The 21745-nt window shown below is 43.8% G+C and overlaps 1 protein-coding gene across 3 annotated transcripts in view; it reads right to left on the bottom strand.

The window, feature by feature from the left end:
* mast2 (microtubule associated serine/threonine kinase 2) overlaps positions 1-21745 on the bottom strand; it is a 237522-nt gene that overhangs the window by 7993 nt on the left and 207784 nt on the right. For all 3 annotated transcript variants that reach the window (XM_080722675.1, XM_080722676.1, XM_080722677.1), the window contains 18 exons: positions 19638-19770; positions 19151-19218; positions 18086-18186; positions 16996-17204; positions 14012-14150; positions 12851-12983; positions 12226-12391; positions 10494-10595; positions 10022-10144; positions 9309-9418; positions 8905-9059; positions 6984-7129; positions 5372-5551; positions 4449-4679; positions 3775-4001; positions 2550-2672; positions 1866-2002; positions 236-429 (listed from right to left, as the gene is read on the bottom strand). In XM_080722675.1, coding sequence (XP_080578801.1) covers positions 236-429; positions 1866-2002; positions 2550-2672; positions 3775-4001; positions 4449-4679; positions 5372-5551; positions 6984-7129; positions 8905-9059; positions 9309-9418; positions 10022-10144; positions 10494-10595; positions 12226-12391; positions 12851-12983; positions 14012-14150; positions 16996-17204; positions 18086-18186; positions 19151-19218; positions 19638-19770 — 2677 coding nt within the window. The remainder of the gene's footprint in view (positions 1-235; positions 430-1865; positions 2003-2549; positions 2673-3774; positions 4002-4448; positions 4680-5371; positions 5552-6983; positions 7130-8904; positions 9060-9308; positions 9419-10021; positions 10145-10493; positions 10596-12225; positions 12392-12850; positions 12984-14011; positions 14151-16995; positions 17205-18085; positions 18187-19150; positions 19219-19637; positions 19771-21745) is intronic.

The raw sequence follows: 21745 nt of genomic DNA, 5'->3' as shown, positions 1-21745 counted from the left end.
TTATATCGGGGTGGGGGTTCCCCAGTTCAAATATGATTATTTTGGGGGGTCGTGGAAAAGGTTGAGAACCACATTTTGTGTGTGTGTGTGTGTGTGTGTGTGTGTGTGTGTGTGTGTGTGTGTGTGTGTGTGTGTGTGTGTGTGTGTGGGTGTGTGTGTGTGTGTGTGCGTGCGTGCGTGCGTGCGTGCGTGCGTGCGTGCGTGCGTGCGTGTGTGTGTGTGAGTGTGTTCTCACCAGAGTGAGCAGAGTCTGGTGTGGACCTGTAGCCCTGCGTGGGGCTGCGTGGTGACATGTTGTGTGTGGGGGACCCGGGGCCACTCTCCCCAGAGGACAGGGAGCGGTTGAGGGAGGACAGACTGCGGCTGGTGTGGAGGAGAGACGCCTGCTTAGTGATCTTCCTGAACAGAGACGTCCTCTTCTTACTACTGCTGCACAACAAAACACACACATAGTAGGGCATTAACAAAAAAGTCGACAAGTCGACTTCATTACACAAGTCGACTCCCACCAGAGAAAGTCTAAAGTCGAAGTTGAAAAAAAAATCGTTCTATTGTAAAAATAGCAGATCTACATGCTCACAACGCCTCGCAACGGCGTTGTGAGCATGTAGATCGGCTATTATCACAATTTCTGCCTCTATATAAATTGACATTTTGGACAATGTTTAATTTGTCATTTTAGAGGTATTAAAAGTCCTTAAAATGGCACTTTAGAAATGTGCAGATACCTTCTATAGAATCTATACACTTAAAGTTTATGTTGGTTTGTTTACAGTTGAGTGAGAAAACAATGTTAAGTTAATCATCTGGGGACCCCCCAAAATATTTGGTGGGTCGTGTGTGATGTGATGACGTCGTCGAACGATAAAGTCGACTTCAACTCAACCTTTGACCGAGTCGAGTCGACTTGCATGTGGCCCATAGGGCAGATTCATATCTCCTGTTTCTGTAGTGTGAGGTAGCTTGAGTTGGAGATGAAGCTAGTATGTCACAGGGACTTACCCCAAATCAAGAAGGGAAGCATCGGGTCCCTTTTTACTTGGGATTTATTTTTGAGCATTTATGCATTTATTTGACAGGACAGTAGGCTGACAGGATATGGGGAGAGAAATGGGGAGTGACATGCAGCAAAGGCCGCCGGGATCGGGAGTCGAACCTGCAACACGCTGTTAGGCTACTGGACCGCTATGCCATTTTTATAGTATTTGGTATGACCCTGGCCAGGGATAGAACCCCGACCTCCCAATCTCAAGGTGGACACCAGGGGGCAACCACTAGGCCACTGAGCTGCATAGTGGTTATTCACAAGCTCACAAATGGATACATTAATTTAACTCATACCCTGCCAAACCCGAGGAACCCGAGAATTTCGCGATGTCCCTCCCTGCCACGCCCGAGGAACCCGAGAATTTCCGCCATTTTGAAAAAAAAAAAAAAAAAAAAAAAATTTTTTTCAAAAAATGTTTTGGGACCCCAAAAACGTTAGTAGGCATGATAGCGATCGCGAAATTGCTTGTTTAACCCCCATACAACCCCCATACAACTCAGGTAGCAGACCTCCAAGCTCAAAACAGTGTAAAACATAATGGCTGCTATCTCATGAATGCCTGAACGGATTTCCATTCGGATTTTTTTGTTTGAAAGCTGTGAGCAATGTGGACACACGTGGTGCATTATCTAGGCATGGGTGTGCATGATCCGTGCACTATGAATTACATGGAAGTCTATGGAGACGAATGGCAGTTAAAGAGTACGAAGGTATTGTTAAATGGCAGCATATGAGTTAATACAATCCACACTTGATTGAGCGCATATACAATTACATGTAAATCTACTCTGAGTGAAGACATGCTGCTGAGTCCTACCTGTCCTGTCCCTCTTTGGTCTTTGTCTTCTTGTTGCGTCGGGCCATTTTGGACTTGTGGCCGATCTTCCGGGCCGGGCCGATCTTGATGGTGGTGTTCTCAAAGGGAGTGGCAGAGATGGACACCTTACCGCCACTCTGAGGGATGACGGAACCATTAAACGTGTGTGTGCGTACTGTGTTTCCCAAACAGTGGGTCTGGACCCAATTTTGGGACGAAGACCCAAGTAAATATCCTTTTACAGTGCAGTATGCAGGCCTGTGTCTGTGTGTAGGGATTTTACAAAATACACAAAAAATGAGTTCAGCTCAGGAACGCACAGAAACACCACAGCCAGTATAATATACTATAGAGGAGACAGGGCAGCTCTGTTCAGAATAGAAAAACTTGAAATACTACTGATGGTGGCACTGACAATATAGTTCAAATTAGTCAAATTATTTTTCTCTCCATATCATTAAGAAAATCTGACAATCATAGACTACTGAATGTTGTTAATGTTAATCTCACTGTTTCATGAGGTGAGGGCCCCAAAGTGAACAGACTTTAATAATAATTTTGAAAACACTGTGCGTGTGTGCGCGTGTGTGTGTGTGTGTGTGTGTGTGTGTGTGTGTGTGTGTGTGTGTGTGTGTGTGTGTGTGTGCGCGTGCGTGTGTGTGTGTGTGTGTGTGTGTTCCATACCTTAAGGACAAGCTCCACCACCTCAGTGTGCACTAGACCGTGGACTGGCTCTCCATTGACATGGGTGATGAGGTCTCCCTCTCTCAGCCCTGCCTCATCGGCTGGGCCCCCGTCCTCTACATGCTGATGGAGAGGACAGAAACACAGGATGATGGACACCGATATGAAGAAATCACAGTGGGAAAGGGGGGGGGGGGGGGGGGGAGGTGGGGGAGTGTAGGCAGAGAGAGAGAGAGAGAGAGAGAGAGAGAGAGTATAAGATGGGATGAGAGATGTCAGGACTGAGCCAGTTGTGGCGCTGTTGTTTACTGCCATCTTGTGTCAACAAAAAGAATTAGAATCCTGCTCTTGTCTCTCCTAACCCCCCCCCCCCCCCCCCCACTCGACTGGGAGAACAATGAACTAATATGATTTCATGTCAAATCTGCATAATCTGTATAATATGATAACACATCCCTAGGGTAGTGATGAATGATTCCATTTGGGTAATTATGTAGATCACAAATAAAAGCAACTCTTGTATGTATGTAAGTGAAAAAACTGTTGGACTGCATCCACTTTCTCCACAATGGGCAGGCCAATCAATCTTAAATTGCACATGGGCATTGAGCATTGGCATGGGCAGGGACTGACACAGCTGATTTAAAGCCAAATTTGATCTATTTATTTGCATGTTTTGGCAAGTCTCCATGGAGTTGAGCCACGCAGTCTGTTAGTCTGTAGTCACGGGACATGAATCCCCAGTATGGAGCAGTGATAATTATTTATTTGCATAGCACCCTTTAGGGTATTACATAAATGAGTATATTGGGGTACTTCTGTATGAGCTGTAATGAGCTAAACTGACTTGTAATTAATGATAATCATAATTTAATTGACGTAACTCTTTTCATGAGCAGCTCAACTTGATGTACAGAATTGAAAGTTCATTACGAAATAAAATTGTAGAATCTTGTATAATCGTTTTGAATCTTTCAAAAGTTTTTTATACATTTGAAAACTAGAAATGGGACATTCTCCATAAAGAGTACTTTGAATTTTGGTACTTTAATTACATTTTGATTCCCATACATTTGTAGTTTTACACAAGTGAATTTGAATTCTGGACTTTTGCTTGCAACAGGGTATTTCTACATTGCAGTATTGATACTTTTATTCAAGTAAAAAAAGTAGTACTTTCCCCACCACTGCAGAGATGTCAGTGTGTGTACAGCACGCCACTCACCCAGACCATGTGGTGCACAGAGTAGACATCCGTGTCGCCCATGTAGACACGGATGGCCCTCAGGGTGAAGCCGTACTTCTTGCCCGCCCGGTGGATGGTTATGGCAGGCTTGGCTTGGCCCACGGCCGGGGACATGTCCCTGCTGGGGGACGAGTCCCTGGAGGACGGGTTGGAGGACAGGGAGTGAGGAGACATGGGGCTGGCCAGAGGAGAGGCCGCGTGGTGGTCTGAGGGAGACACAGGGAGAGAGAGGGAGGTGTTGGTGTGCTGTACTGTGCTGGTACAGTTTCACACACACACAGGTGCCCGCACGCACACACACACGTGTGCACACACACACACACACACACTCACTCTGGGGCTGCAACTATCGATTACATACATTATATATAATATTCTATCAACGAATCAACACAAAGAAATTGTATTGATTTCGAAATTCGAGAAAATCAATTAGTATGCTTAATTTATTTAACCTATTTTAGTTCATTTATTTATACTTATACTTTGTCATACAATGGTGTCGTGCAAAAAGTATAGTATAGTGTGTATATATATATATATATATATATATATATATATATTTGTTTTTTATTATATATATTTTTCTTTATAGATTAATGAGTTAACTTTTGCCCCCCTAACACATACTGTACACACGCACACGCACTAACCTGAGGGTATCATGAGGGACAGCGTAGTGGCTGAGGCTGACTTGATGACCTTGTTGAGCGGTCTGGAGGTGGGAGTGCTGCTGTGTTTGTCTGCGTCTCCGGACAGCAGCCTGTGACGCGCCCTGCGCGCCGCCAGGTCACTGATGGCTTTGGGCGTCGACACGTTGCTCTCCGGGGTCCCAGAAGCACCTCCGCTGGCACCGCGATCACACACGTCACCTGAACTACCCGCTGGGAGAGAGACACAGAGAGACAGAGAGAGAGAGAGAGAGAGGGGATGTGCAGGAGAAATGACAAGAGGGGTCACATGAGGTCATCAACCTGCGGCTGACATTGAAGAAGTGTGTCGATTTTCACATTCTGCAAAATGCAATCAATAGTATGCAATTGCTGCCGACGAGATTATGCAATCAATATTACTCATGCAGTATCATTTTGCCTAAACTGCGTGCTCAGCATATCCACACTATTGTTACCCTGGCATTTACCCCCACGACTCTTGTTGCATGTATGTCCTAGAATACTTGTTAAATTAACTTTAATTCACTTAATATACTATGTATACGATTGTGTATAATGTCTACTACTGTGTAATAGTTCTATTAAACGATTTTGTTCTATTTTTGTTGTTCTGCATATGGATATTGCCAGCTGGAAGGGTGTCCCCTCTTTTGTGATCCTTCCATTTGAGCCAAGGTTTGTTTTTCTCGGTTTCTTTGTTTTTCCTGGCCTGGAATGGATAAATGTGGGCCTGTCAAGCCCTTTCAGACAGTAACAGGGATAACTTGACTTGACTAAAATTAGTTTCTTTGTCTATGTAAATCCACTCAAGTGTGATTCTGCAACTATAATTTTGCTTCCTTGGATTCAGTACTGTACTGTAGCGATGAAGATGGACGTGTCATGTTCCAGGCAGTACTGACGTGTGAGTGTGGTCCTGCTGAGCAGGCTGGAGGCAGAGCCCGGTGTGGTGGGAGAGTCCTCCAGCTTCAGCTCTCTCTCCACAGGCAGCTCTGGGATGGACAGAGGAAGCTCCTCGCTCCGCGGGCCCCTCACTGCGCTCTGGCCCAGCAGGCTGGGACTCTTACGGCTGGCCGCTGGACCTAAACAGACCAGCAGACACGGACAGTGCATTTAGTCGGCACAATTGGCAGAGAAAAATCGTTGCCCTTGTATGTTCCTGCAAACACGTCTCAACGTGTCAAGGCAGGCAGCGGGCATGTGCCCGAGAGGTGCCCCTGAGCGACTGGCTGCACAGAGCACTGCACAGAGACCATTGCTGCCCTCTTAATTAGTGCCACTAGACCTTACCCGTTCGAATATATGTGCTGCAAAATATGTGCAGAGTGTGGGTTTTGGGGAAAGTAACTGTAACTGCATGTTGCGTGCGTGAGAATATGTGGGAGCATCATAATGTAAGGAGCAGCCCATGGAGGAGTGTATATTTATGATGGATACAAATAATTTAACAGCAAAATTAGGTGAATAGAAGTATGAGGATGTATTTGCTCCACATAAGTTTTCTATACCCGTTGGAAGATGAGACACACATCACCCGTTGCATGCGTGACCCATGGAGAGAGAGAGAGAGAGAGAGAGAGAGAGAGAGAGAGAGAGAGACTGCAACATTCCTAACTGTGAGAGAGGTGTGTGTGGGCCCGGGGCTACAGATCCCATGGCCTGGAGGAACGGACCGTAACCCTGACAACAGGCTGTAGAGCTGTAGAGTGAAGAAACGCTAATAAATCGCTAGAATTTGGGAAAAATGAAATTCGGGCTCCGTCACCGTGTGTATAATGCTAATGACCAATGCCATGTTAAATTTGAGATCAGTCGCTGAAGCGAGTGAATAGATAATGCATTTTGTGCATTTTGTGACCTACTGACTGACTGACTGTCTGACCTCTCTCTCTAATTATATGTTAGATTTCAGCTGCATACCAACAGACACATAATAGTAAATAACATGGTCTCAATACGTTAAAATGTACTGAAATTAAAGAATCTAGACGATATGGTCCACATCTGGAAATGTTGATATGCAATATTTTGGGGGTTCAATATTTTGGGGGTTAATGTACTACTGTATCTTGTGATTTACAGAAACGTCAAGTACCAAAGTTTTTCTGGCAATCAGGCTGCATTTAGTTTCCAGAGATTTTTTGACAAACCTTATTTTTATCGTATTTCAATATTTTCATCTAATATCAGTTTAGCTCAATAGTTTATTTACATCCTTTTTTTTTACTTGCTGTCAAATCAGTGAATAAAAACCCTCGAATGTACTGTGGAAGCTCCTGTCTGAGCTAGGACCTTAATTAACAACAAGGTTTTTGCGCTAGCATTGGAATATTGATCCTTCTGAATGTCAATTATAGTCAAGTAGGAGTTTTGGGGTAAAACGTCCAAAAGACGGTGGTGAAAAGAGTAACACTACTGTACCTCTCAAATATTGGACATATAGGCCCCATTCTGATCAGGGAACTAGATTCAAAGCAAAGCAGAAGTAGGCTACATTGTTCAAGTGATCAGTACCTTGCCCCGGTCCTTCCTCCTCCAAGGAGATGGCGAAGCGCGGCATCTCGATGATGGCTGAGCAGCAGCGCCTACGCACGGTCAGCGGGGGACTGGAGTCGCTCTCAGTGTGGGACGATTCAGACACAGACAGACGCTTACGCAGGCTGGGGAGATACAGTCTGGTCAGTGTGCAGTTATGCATGGATGTGTTTACACACACACAAACTGAATAGGGATGGGACTTGCCTGGCGTTGCCAGCCTCTATCACACACTTCGTTTTGGGAAGAGAGTCTGGGATTTCAGTAAGAGTTTTCATTTCTGGGGTTTGCCCCAAACCACGTGCCCCAAGCTTACAGAAACCATGTGCCCCAAGCATACAACCCTGATTGGCCAACCCTTGAAGCTGTTTATGGATCGGTGCTAGACCGTACTACAACACCACTACCGCCGGGGGTGTTGTTGTGTTCGGTCTGGTTTATTAACCAGGCAAGGATGGGACGATATGAAAATATCCTGCCACGATTATTGTGACCAAAGAAATTACGATTTACGATATTATCGCGATCAAACTATCCCCAACATCCATTATCCTGGGGAGGAAGATTTGCCAAAGAAAAACTTTTTTTTGGCAAAGCGATTTGGTAGAGAGTGAAAAAAAGACTCAAGTACGTTATTTACAGGTCCCTTTTACCAATAATAGAGGGTTTAAATGGTTCTGGATATGCAGCTCGGCAAATAAAAAGTGAATTGATCCCAGTGCAAGACAGAGGATAATTTCGTGATGAATTAAATCTCCATGATACGATTATTGTGAGTGTTTATTATCAGGATAAACAATTGATTGATTGATTGATTGATTGATTGATTGATTGAAGACTTTATTAGAAGTTTGCATAGAAAAAAGTACAGTTTCATGACGGTACAGTTCACTGGTACAAGGTCAAGTAAAAGATCCTAGGAAAGCACTTGGCTTATTTACACAGGAAACCATTGAAGTATCTCATATAGCATTGAATAATAATAATGCTTATGGTCCCATCCCTAAAACTGTACACACTCTTTCAAATGCATGGAGGCCACAGACTCAATCACACCATATTACTCTAAAGCGCCTCCAGAAACCTAATTTTAGCTTTTGTGTTAAGGCGATTTTTCTCGCCGGCGTCTTGATGATTTTGAGAAGCTTCAATATTAGATTCCCTAATAGATATCTGAATAATTAAAGCGCAGTACCGCAAGAGTCATCCATGCACAGACGCGCATACGTCACTCTACATTTGTTCTCAATAAGTAATATGAACCCAGTGAATTATTTAGAGACTGTACAGTTGAAAAAAAACTTGAGGTGGGGATCAGATGAAATATGATCCCCCCCCCCTCCCAAAAAAAAGATTTAACAACTTAACCTTAAAACCTGAGGACGATTCTACTCATTTAAATGCCCTCTAAATCAGTAGTTCTCACACTTTCAAGATCTTTTAAAAAATGTCCAAAAACAGCAGAGTGTGGGGCACAAAGTGACGCACTGCAAGTTTGTATATCTACATCTACCCTACCAGTCAAACGTTTGTACACACACTCTCACACACATTGAGTGAGAAGCTGTGTTTAAACTTTTGACTGGTAGGGTATTTTGTATATCTATTTTTTTAATAGCCAACACAAAAAAAATATAATCTAAAATGACCTTTTCCACAATCGCTTTCCCGGTTGAGGGCATGATAAAATCCTAGGCCAATGTTGTAGTTTATTTTCTTATACAGGTTAAAAACTACAGCAGGGTAAAACATGGTACATGTAGGCTAGCAAGCAATGCAGCTGCATAATACAATTTATAATGGTAGTGTTAGATTGAGGTGAAAGCTTTTATTTTGTTTAACTTTCACCTATAATGAACGATAGGCCAGGGTAAAAATAACGTGGTCAACATAAACTCACATCTCAGGAGATCCCACCAGCCAGGAGCGGTCTCTGGACTTGAGGCCGCTGAGGCTGTCGATGCGCTCCCCGCCCTCCTCACTGAGGCTGCGCTTGGTGGGGGGAGGGGTACGCTTCTCCTCGTGGAGGGAGAGACGCTCCATGCTGCTATACACCTGCACGTGCACACGTATACACACACAGATAGAAAATGTAACTTGTAAAGTAAAGTAACAACCACAAGTTATTTTAAATGCTTAGAATTAATTGTGTTCTTATACGATTATCTGCTCAGGCCAGCGTAAAATTAAAAAGTTAATGCCACACACTAGAACGAACTGAATGGCAAGTTTGTTTGGCATGAACAAAAGTTACAGTCTGTGTGTGTGTGTGTGTGTGTGTGTGTGTGTGTGTGTGTACTGTACTTTGCTAAAGCGAGGAGAGCAGGAAGAGAACTGCCGCAGCTCCACATGTTCATCGTCGTTGGTGTCCTCCTCTTCCTCCGAGTCTAGGTGTTGGTACTTGTCTGAACGAGCTGTGCACGCACACACACACACACACACACACACACACACACAAACACAAACACAAATTAACCACTAAAACCCTAGTATGCTTGATCGGTGTCTCCCAGGGGTCTAATACTCCAACCCCCCCCCCCCCCCTCCGTTTTCCACTTTACACCGATTCTCTTCACTGAAAACAGCTGATCTACAAGTTCACAACACATCGCGGCTTGTCGATCAGCTATTTTTGCCAAATAATTTTACTGAATGTCCACCTATTATCATAGGCCCACAATAAGGCCCCTAGGGTTCACGTGGTTAAGAGACCAATTTAATTCACAATATATAGTATACTGTATATAACATATTTGATATATTCCTGCAAATCAGTGTTGTGCTCAGCTCTGAACTACGTACAGTTGTGTGCTCTTGTTATAAGAGTGTATGGTGCAGAGATACACTGATAGATGGGGTGAGCTGCGCTCATTAGGCACGCCTCTCGTGCCTAATGAGCGTGTGTGTGGCATAGGCAGGGAGACAGGCAGACAGACAGACAGGCAGACAGACAGACAGACAGCCAGACACACACACACACACACACACACACACACACGGGGAGACGAGACACATACTGTCAAAGTAGCTGGTGTCGTCCTCCGACTCTAGCTGGGGAATGAACTCCGCCTTCTGCCTCAACAGACTGTTCCAGTCCAGCTCTGTGAAGAAGGCATGCTGCTTCACCTCATATGCACTGCCTGCACACAGGAAGACAGGAGCACGGAGGGATAGGAGGCGGAGAGCGGAACCAGGGATGGAGTGAGGAGTGATAAAGAAAGAGAGGGAGGGAAGGAGGTTAGACTTGATTCACTGGGGGAAACAGAGATACTGTTCACGTCAAAATACAATTGGAGTTAACTTAACAAAATGCTACATTGGATGATTTTTGATAACAGTGGCATTGGATGTAATTATCAATGTGTGCTTGTTTGTTGTATTATTTATTATATATCGCCGCTGTCGTGTGTGTGTGTGTGTGTGTGTGTGTGTGTGTGTGTGTGTGTGTGTGTGTGTGTGTGTGTGTGTGTGTGTGTGTGTGTGTGTTACCTGTGCCCAGTCTTTCTAGAGGGTTCTGTCTTAGAAGTTTGGAGATGAGGTCTTGGGCTTCTTGTGGGAGAGCCTCCTCCTCCTCTGGCCAGATGATCTCATCTACAGTCCAACACAAAAAAAATGTTTTTTTAAATTTATTTGTGACTAAAAGCTACAAGATAAAAAGCGCAAGAACTCAGGAGGGTGCTGGAGGGAATACTATACAATCTGCTAGAAGGCTGACGGTACAACACCAATGCACGGAGGCACTTAGACCTTACCTACACACGGCATAAATATGGACAGAGACACGCTCATAAAAAAAGATATACAAAATCAATGGGAGTTTATGATCATTGATTTGCCCTTTCATCAAAAGGAAATCAAAGGGGAACAGAACGAACGGGGAAAATCACAATCGATTTCATCTCTTGTAAGTCATGCCTCTGCATGTAGAGGATGGAACAGCGTCTCCATGTCTCAACCATTTCTAATGATTAGATCATGTTATGTGTGGTCTCTCACCACCGGCCCCCTCCCCCCACCGCTACGATACAAAGACATTAATAATGAAATACAGCCTCAGTAATGCCTATATTGAGTAATGGATACAACACAACATTGCACATCCAAACTTTGTTGTGGCTCCGGGGACACATATTTCACAAAACGAATTAACTTGTGATGCTGATAGATAGGATGCAATGTAATCTTGTTAAAGCTAACCTGATTGTTTTATTTAATCCAGCGCACCTTACACAGCAGTTCCTCGAGTAGACCTTAGCCACGTCACACGGCAATATGTTGCCTTGTATGCCCTTTCTGCAGGAAACTATAACATTTCTTCAAATTGCCCCATTGGGACCTCCCTTCCCCAGAATTATATAGCCTCTTTTCCACCGCACCATAGAAGAGTTCTGAGAATGGTTAATAACCATGGGTTTGATGCTGGGTGTATGGGGAACACTTTATACAGTACCATGCCCAGTCAGCATGGCTGCATAACCACGCTCAGCGTGACCAAACCAACCCAGTGGGACGGTCTAATGATGTTTATAGGTTTTAGGCCCTGTGGAATATTTACTGTGTGACAGCCAGTGGTGGAAAAGGTAATCAAATGTTTTACTTAAATAAAAGTATCAATACTGCTAGATAGAAATACTCCGTTACACGTAAAAGTCTGGAATTCAAGATGTACTTGAGTAAAAGTACAAAAGTATTGGTAACAAAATGTACTTAAAGTACCAAATGTAAAAGTACAAAATGTTTGAAAATAGCAGATCTACAAGCTCACAACGCGTCGCGATGCGACACGTTTGTGAGCTTGTAGATCAGCTATTTTCAAATAGCCTATATAAAATAGGGCTAAAGTGGATTAATGTTTTATAATATAATCATTTACTTCTGCAGTAACTACCTTTAGCAACTAGTAACTAAATTCAAATGATTGTAGTGGAGTAAAAGTACAAGATTTGGATCCGAGATGTAGTGGAGTAGAAGTAAAAGTATTGGAAATTGGACATACTCAAGTAAAGTACAAATACCTCAAAATCTTACCAAGTACAGTACAGTACTTAAGTAAATGTACTTAGTTACTTTACACCACTGATGATGTTTATTGGTTTTAGGCCCTGCTGTGGGAAAGCACTCTGAGGGTCAACACTAAATGCATGACTGAATATTTACTGAGTGACAGCTGAGGAGGACAGATAACTAGCTGGCCCTCTGATGTGTGGCCTCTGGTACTCACCACTGATGACCTGTCCAAACAGCTCCTCTGGGGTATCACCAAAGAACGGAGCACAGCCCACCAGGAACTCATAGAGGATGACGCCCATGGCCCACCAGTCCACTGGCTTCCCATAGCCCTGACGAAGAATCACTTCAGGGGCAATGTACTCTGGGGTACCGCACACCTGGACAGACGGATGGACACACACACAGATGAACAAAACTTAGTTGCAAGGAGAGAGATATTATTGCTTCTTAAGATACTTGTTAGATACGGGTGCATCCCCCCATTCCAACATCAACCCATTCCGACACTAACCATAACCCTAACCTCTATTGAAGTGCCGCCACTCAGACAATTAGAAGTCAATGTCAGAATGGCAGGATGTCGGAATGGAGAGCAGCCCCTGTTGGAGACTATAATACTACTAATACAAAACTCACATTTTGACTCAACTCACTGAATACAGAATACTATGTGGACTTGGTTCCAGGTTAACCGAATGCTGGTAAATATAATAATATATTTCCCACTAGCCACTTCAGCAGGCAACAGCCAGTCGTCCAGAGGTCACAGCTTATTTTCTGTGAAATAAATGAACACTAACTTAAAATTGGTGTGTGTTCTGGTTGAGGTGACGTACCTGTTTGTCCAGGAACTCTCTGGTGTCTTTCTCTATGTGTCCTTCATACAGGTTGGTGGTCAGACTCATCAGACCGATCTTTGACAGACCAAAGTCTGTCAGTTTGATGTGGCCCATGGAAGTGATCAGCAGACTGCAGAAAGGGAAACACACAGATGAACAAATATTATGATGTATAAATATCCTGGTCAAGGAAGATAAAACAAGACTAGGCAACCTAACTGAGCCAGAACAGGAACAAAGCCTGCCGGAAATTGAAACCAATGACTTTAAGAGGAATCACGACTCAAGAGAATCAAGAGGGTGTATTTGTCACTACTACACTAGTACAAGAAATAAAATGCTAGAATGGCAAGGTCCACAAGAAGTGCTAACAGTAACACAACACAACAAAACAAGATCAACAATATTGGACTTCCCTCTTGTTATGGTCTAATCTCTGTTCTAGTGGCTGGACTGGTGAACTGCAAGTTCAGTCATTCTTTAAAAAAAGACCTAAGTTGTTACGTACAGTAGACAGCTGAATGTATGCTCAAAGTTACTAAATAGGACCAAATGCTCCGTTATAAAAGCTACTTTATGTCCAGTTACTTCACGAGACATTACTCCATGTGAATTTAATGACTTGCACAGTAAAATATGAAATGCCTACACGTTGCTAGCTGTGGGAAATGAGATGCTTACAGTATGTTTCCCTGTTGAATGTTTTGAGAAAACAGAGCAGGAAATGGGTTATGTTGCTGGCTGTTTGAATACTACATGAGGGAGCGATTGGCACCCATGCGTGCCATGTTTTAACAATGAGGACTCATGCTGCGTTCACACTGGCAGATACGGAGGTACAGTACTGTCTACCATTCATTTTGAATGGAAGCCAGCGACAGGAAGATACAAAGATACATTAGAATGTTTGTAGCTGCTACAAGAGCTACAGCAGCTACAAAAATGTTGATATGGTGTCAACCCCAGCTACAAAGATACAAATACTCTATGCTGTGTAGCTTTGTATCTTTTTGTATCTGCCAGTGTGTGAATACAGCATTAGTCAATCACCAACATATCCTAGGCTGAAAAGGAAGTAAATAAAACAAAAAAGAGAGAATTTGATGCCAGACATCTATGTTAAAGTAAATGCAACTTTACAAAGTGTGCGTGTCTCACTTGTCAGGTTTCAGGTCTCTGTGTACGATGCCATAGTTGTGCAGATATTCCAGCGCCAGGACCGTCTCTGCAAAGTACATGCGTGCCATGTCCACTGGCAGGGCTCTGATGTTCTTCAGAAGAGTGGCACAGTCACCACCTAGACACAGAGACACACACGCACACGCACACACACACACACACACACACACACACACACACACACACACACACACACACACACACACACACACACACACACACACACACACACACAATCAATTAAAGTGACAGAGAGAGACAGCAACAGCATGTCAAGAGGAAGATACACAAGACAGCTTAGGAAAAAACAGAAATGCTGTAACAGGGAGGGAAGAGTGAGAGAAAGAGAGAGAGAGTGAGACAAAGAATGAAAATAAAGAAATAAGTGATATTCACTGGACACAGACAGAAAGCATCAACAAACAACATATCCTCTGGAAAAACAAAACACAACACATTACCAAACAGAAGCTGTGAGCCTGGAGCGGTGCACATGGTTATGAGCTGGTCAAATCTTATACCCAAATATTATATAGTCTAAGGACAATTGTTAACATACAAGCTGATATAAGTATCAGCTATAATAAGTGATTGCGACCGTAGGTCGCATTTACTACCAAAACCTCCCCGGGCTGTCTGTCTGTGAGTGAGTCCGTCACACTTTTGCCCTGCTCATATCTCCACAACCGTTGCCCCGATCCATGCCAGATTTTGCACACACACTCCTTGACTGCCAAACTACAACCTCCAAGGACCCCCAGAGCCCCAGAGACCCCCAGGTCCCTGGGGGACCCCCAGATGTAAAAAATGACCAAATGTGCTCACACGTCACACGTCACACTTTTTCCCTGCTTATATCTCCGCACCCGTTGACCCGATCCATGCCAGATTTTACACACACACTCCTTGCCTGCCAAACTACAACCTCCAAGGACCCCCGGAGCCCCAGGGACCCCCAGGTCCCTGGGGGACCCCCAGATGTAAAAAATGACCAAATGTGCAAAAATGACCAAATGACCACCCCAACGGGGCTGCTCACGGGGAATTCCCGGGGACCACCGACTCCTGGTGCTCCAGAACGGATGCAAAAGTGGTGGCGCCCCCAGTGGAGGACCCCCTGCCACTGCAGCGCACATACAATGCCGTAACTTGGGCTAGGAGCCACCGGGAGAGCCGGGGCCGGTACCTATTCGTCCGCCTCGGCGGCGCGGAGACCCCACCCCTCATTTCTCACATGGCCCTCTCCTAGCGCCACCATGAGGCCGATTCTTGCAAAACACATTTTTGGACACTGCTCCTACAATTTTGCCCCTAAAATCACTCAAATCGGTACACAGTATGTCTACACTCATGTCATCAACATGGATCTGTCCCATATAGCGCCACCTTCAGGCCGATTTTTGAAAGCACATTTTTGGACACTGCTCCTCCAATTTTTCCCCTATTATCACCAAACTCGCTACACAGTATGTCTACACTCATGTCATCAACATGGATCCCTCCACATTTTTTGGGGACACTGCTCCCTACTCTTTGTGTATACATGTGACCTACGGTCGCTTATCTCCCGATTAGGGAGTCTTACTGGTAGTATGGTAAAACATTCACGTCTATGCAAGAGGAAGAGTTTAACAGCATTGTGGTTACATGCCAACGCCAACCAGTAGCAGTTTACATCCATGTCTGTCCAGACTAAAATAAGTAGTAGTGAAGACTTAGAAAGTATTTAACCCATTAAAACCGGAAAAGCATCCGTTTCATTTTAGATGCTTGCGCTGGCTATTAAAAAATAGCAGATCTACAAGCTCACAGCTCACAGGTGTAAAGCTTTGCAAAAAAAGAAAATAATCTTTGAGTCCTGTCCAAGTAGACCAGATGTAATAACACTTCTTCCAAGCGTTCCCACCTTTATGAATGGGATGGACATGAGGTCACAGTGACAATGTCTTCACTTCATCATATTATCATAGTATACTTGCTTTTATATGTATGTATATATATATATATATATATATATATATATATATATATATATATATATATATATATTATATATATATATATATTTATAATACACACACACACACACACACACACACACACACACACACACACACACACACACACACACACACACACACACACACACACACACACACACACACACACACACACACACACACACACACACATTTACGTGTGAAATCTCAACATATTAGCTAATTCATTCTTGAGTTATAGTTTTGGGAGGTCACAGTGACCTTGAACTTTGACCACCACATTGAGTGGAATCATCGAGTCCATGTAGGTTTGTTCCAGAGGTAATGAAATGAAACTGTTTCTCAGAGTTCAAGAGAATGGAATGGACATGAAATCTAGTCAGTTCATGCTTTAGTCCAAGTTCAAAGTCAGAGTCACACAAGGCTTTCTTGAGATATCGCGTTCATGGGAATGGGACAGACAGACAGACAGATGTACATCGGTCCAGCAATGGCTGTTCCCAGCAGAGGCATGATTAGGCAGTCCAAATATTTTACAAATTCATACCGCACCACTCCAAGTTTAGCAGTCATCAGAGCAGCGTTCAGCATTCAAAATGTAATTAATATTTGCAAAGTAATCAGTAGACTTAACATCTTCCAAATCAATATTACGGTACTTCTCTTTCACTCTAAATGAGTGGAAGCTGTGAGCCACGAGAGCAGGAAAGACCACTTTAGGTCTGCTGAAGGAGCATTCAGCTGGACATATATTATGCATATTATACGCCGTCTCAGAAACATTTTAAACAGCCAATTAGCAATGGAAAATGGTCATTAATTATTCATAGCATATTTACGCAACGTGCATGTTATTATTCTATAAACAAACTCTACTCCATGGGATATTGTACATTTGGTTTGTCGGGTACCCTCAGCACCCACTGAAAGTCTGCTCATAAATGTGAGCGTGTGCTTACTAACCTTCAACATACTCCATCACCATACAGAGGTGTCTCCTGGTCTCAAAGGAGCAGAACATGGAGACAACGAAGGGGTTCTCGGCGAAGGTCAGAATGTCCCTCTCCACGAACGCCTGCTGGATCTGGTTCCTCAGGATCAGGTTCTGCTTGTTGATCTTCTTCATGGCGAAGCGCTGACGTGTCTCCCTGTGGCGCACCAGGAACACAGCCCTGAGGAGCACAGAGGATTAAACCACATGAACCCTGGCATCCCTAGTTTGTACTTTTTTTGGATAGATCAAGACCTGAGGCCTATTCAACAAATGCCTTCTAAATCAGCAGTTCAAACCCAGAATGAGCACTATGCAGTTTTTGAGCGGTGGTCACAACGCTCCTATACGTGGCCGTGTGTGTGGGTATGTCTGTCTGTCTGCGTGTCTGTCTGTCTGTCTGTCTGTCTGTAGCCTGCAGTAACCTTTTCTGACCACACATGTTAAGGGAGGGGCGCTGTTGTTCAGGCCAGGCCAGACCAGGCACACACACACACACACACACGCACACACACACACACACACACACAGGGGGGAAGGGGGGGAGGGGGGGGGGGGGGGGGGGAACCACCGCTCAGTTCACACGGGTGTGAATTTTACATACAACGATGGATATAAATAGATATTTTAACTTTAGGAGAAGGAACCTTGCACAATGCACACGGCAACTTCAAATATCAATAGCAATAGGAGCAATAGGACCAATGTATAAACTTTGTTATCCAGTCTTACTATTGCTGCTATTCTTTAAATGTATTTCTTTGCTATTATTTATTATGTTTACCATTATTTCTGCTACAGTATGGGGAACGAGAACAAACTAATCTTACTCTTAATTTATGTGCTCGTACACAAGATATAACAATAAAAAGGAACTTGAATCTTGAAATAGATACATGTGTTGATAGAGACAGATAAGCCCAAACTATTCGCCGCAAGAATGCATACATTAGGCTTTAAAACAGAGAGATAGAGAGAAGCCAGACAGCCAGATAAACAAAACTATACATAACACCAGACAGAAACAAAAAGATTCATAGATTGTTTTGAGAAACATCTTACCCATAGGCACCGTTGCTGATTAGCTTGATCATTTCAAAGTCCTCTTCTTGGGGTGGTTTAGTTTTAGGTGGTGGCAAGGCTGGGACTGTGGCTCCTCGACCCTGGAAAAAACACACATGCATACATACTGTATAGTATAGTTGTATAGTGCTGTATAGTGTATAGAGTGTGAATTTGGTTGGAATAACAGTTGTCAGGCACCGGCTTCCCTGATTGGCCAATGCAACCCCATTGGCTTCAAGGATTGGCCGAGCTTTGCTGCTGCAGCAATATAAGTGGTGGCGTACAATTTAACTCCATTCACATATGCCAATGTACTGTATGTCACCAACAAGACCGCCCTAATCTCCATATTTACGGTAGTTACTATGGTAACGGGTACAACGGGTACTCTGGTCCCCGAGTAGGCCTAGTTTACTACAATTGAGAAAGACTCATTTGTACTGAAAAAGGGCACAAATATGTCTGTGAGGAAAAAATGGTTGAAACTTCTCAAAGTCTTTTTTTTTTTTTTTTTGTTAACACATCGGATGCCCACGTGATCTCTGACGTCTAATTTGCTGGTGCCCATGGCAACGCGTCAAACGCGTCATTTTACCTACCGGCGAGAGTACTGGCGAGAAAAGTAATCCGAGTAAATGTAATCCGAGTATGTCCTGTTTATTTCGCGAAAATCTTTTCTTTCAGTCAGGACCGTTTTTTATCATTTCTAAGCCACAGTGTTTGTGTTACGGCAGGTAGAAGAGGCTGCCGTTTTGAAATGAAAGTGATTTAAAAGCTAGATTAGGAGAAAACAGCGTTTTTGTGCAGCCGCTAGACAGGAAGTCAACGAGACACACAGCACGTCCGGGTGACGTAATTGCGCGCTGCATGTTGGGAAATGGAGTTTGTTTCATCACCGCGGTAGCCAAGTGCAGTAGCTACAGTACAGTATAGTTTACTGTACAACGCGTCAAACGCGTCGTGGGCATCCAGCGACATCAAAGAAATTTACTTGTAGACACCACGTGGGCACCCGATGTGTTAATCATGAACTCAACCATACGAATAAGTGTTAGCACTCACCTCTACAGAGTCGTCAGTCTCCGGTGTGTCTGGGTTGCCACTGTCATAGCTGCTCAGCTGGGCCATTTCTGCAGACACACAAGATGAAGAATTACCAATTAACAAATCAAACCAATGATAAACGCCAGCTCTCAGATCCACTGGCATTCACCTACATGTATCTATATGTTGTGAAATTGGATATTAATTAGTATTAATATTAAAGAGAACCTGTTTACATTTGAGTTTCCCACCACTCCTGCCAGTCAAATCAATGAGTCTCAACAAGTTAAGTCATTCCATTAGTAAACTACTTACATTGCAACAATAGTGAGTCAGAATATATCTAATCTAATTACAGTCTCAATGGTGGTGTATGATTTAAAGCACATTTTTCACCACCCCTTCAACTGATCACGCGTTCACACGCGCACACACATACACACGCACGTGCACACGCACGCACGCACGCACACACACAAAGAGGGAAGCTCTGATGCTAGCGTACCCTCCAGGGGGTCCCTGGTGAGGCCCAGCTGGCTGATGATGTATCTGGGGATATCACACTTAATGCCCTGGCCCTCTTTGGCATGGCCCTCTGCTGCCTCTAACAGGTGGTAGAACTCCTCAGGATTAAACTCCTAGGGTGGGACGCACACACACACACACACACACACACACACACACACACACACACACACACACACACACACACACACACACACACACACACACACACACACACACACACACACACACACACACACACACACACACACGCACACACGCACACACGCGCACGCACGCACGCACGCATGCACGCACACACACACATGCACAGAGAGAGAGAGAGAGAGAGAGAGAGAGAGAGAGAGAGAAAGGAGGAGGAGAAAGAATAGAAGATACAAAAAGGAGAAAGGTAAGATGTTGTTAAGTTGGCTTGCTGGTCATAGAGATGAACAGACAACGTGACACAGAGAGACTGGTACATGGCACAGAAAAAAAAAGACATTACACTGTATCGTGAAAGATCTTCAGTATAGCTAATGTTTAGGCTGGATTGTGGGGATTTATGTACGGTATTCATAATACAAACCATCCCCTTAAACCTGAGTCATACTTAGTTGCGTGTGAGTGGCGCACACCAAAAATATCCGATCTACAATCTCACAATGCGTTCTGAGCTGGTAGATTGCATGCTTTTTCTGCACCACACCCGTACGCAACCAAGTATAGTACAGTATCAAGGGTTATTCCGCTGTGTCCTCCGACAACGACATAGGGCCTATTACTGTTATTTCACCCCATGGCACACACGCACACACACGCGCACGCACGCACGCGCACACACGCGCACACACGCACGCACGCACACACACACACACACACACACACACACACCCCTGCCCCCTCTCCAGTCTGTGCTTCCATTTGTAAAAACCCGTCTCGCATGGCGCTAAGAGCATTACTCAAAGCTACAGTTGTACAGTAAGCACGGTTCTGTACATCGCTCTGCACTTCCATTCTCCTCTATTTCTCCTCTCTGCTATCTGGACTGTGCATCTGGACTATGGAATGACCTGCCTGGCGAGCCGCAACCAAGCAAGCACAGTCTCATATTTCATGTCAAAAAAGTAGAAAAGTAAACTCTTTTTTACAGCACGGCGCCAAAATGTACCAAGCTCTGTAGGTAACGTTATCAATGTTAGTACACAAAGCTCCCGAATGTCACAATAGCACTTTAGCATATCGTTGGTGTTGTGCAGGCATTGTCCAATATGCATATCAATCACTGTAGATCAGAATGAAAAGGAAAGCAATTCTCCCACTACGGTAAGACTGAAGAAATGTTTTCAATTACATGTTTTAAGATGCTGGCTATTATACGTTATGTAGGGCAGTGGTTCTCAACCTTTTTAGGCAGCGACCCCCAAAATAATCATATTTTAACTGGGGACCCCCCCCAACCTACGAGCACTAAGAGTTGAGGTATTACACTTTGTATAACACGGTTCTATTGTGAAAATAGCAGATCTACATGCTCATAACGCCTCGCACTGCAAGGCGTTGTGAGCATGTAGATCGGCTATTTTCACAATTTCTGCCACTAATATTTGACAATTTAACCAATGTTTAATTTGTCATTTTAGAGGTATTAAAAAGTCCTCAAATTGTAACTTTAGAAATGTGCAGATACCCTCTATACACTTAAACTTTATGTTGGTTTGTTTACTGTTGAGTGAGAAAACAATGTTGCACATTAAATGAATCATCTGGGGACCCCCCAAAATAATTTGGGGACCCGCCTGGGGGTCCCAACCCACAGGTTGAGAACCACAGATGTAGGGGATGCAAGCCAGTTTGACAAATAACTGCTAACCAACTGTCTGAAAGAACTGCCCAGGGAAGCCGCACCGTTACTAGACTCTGGGTCTAGTAGAATATGTACCTCAGTACAGTATTGATCCATTTTTTATCATTCCTTCTCTCATCTAATTTTATGGCTTTTAAATTTTAAACTCTGAAGCACTTATAAATGTGTTTTAAATAAAGTGCCTTACAAATAAAGTTATCTTTGTTCTTCCATTCATCCCTCTCTTTGTTCGTTGGCCACTC

Source organism: Nannobrachium achirus (genome assembly GCF_963921795.1).
Source record: "Nannobrachium achirus genome assembly, chromosome: 1".
NCBI lineage: Eukaryota > Metazoa > Chordata > Actinopteri > Myctophiformes > Myctophidae > Nannobrachium > Nannobrachium achirus.
This window is presented reverse-complemented; position numbering and strand designations above follow the sequence as displayed.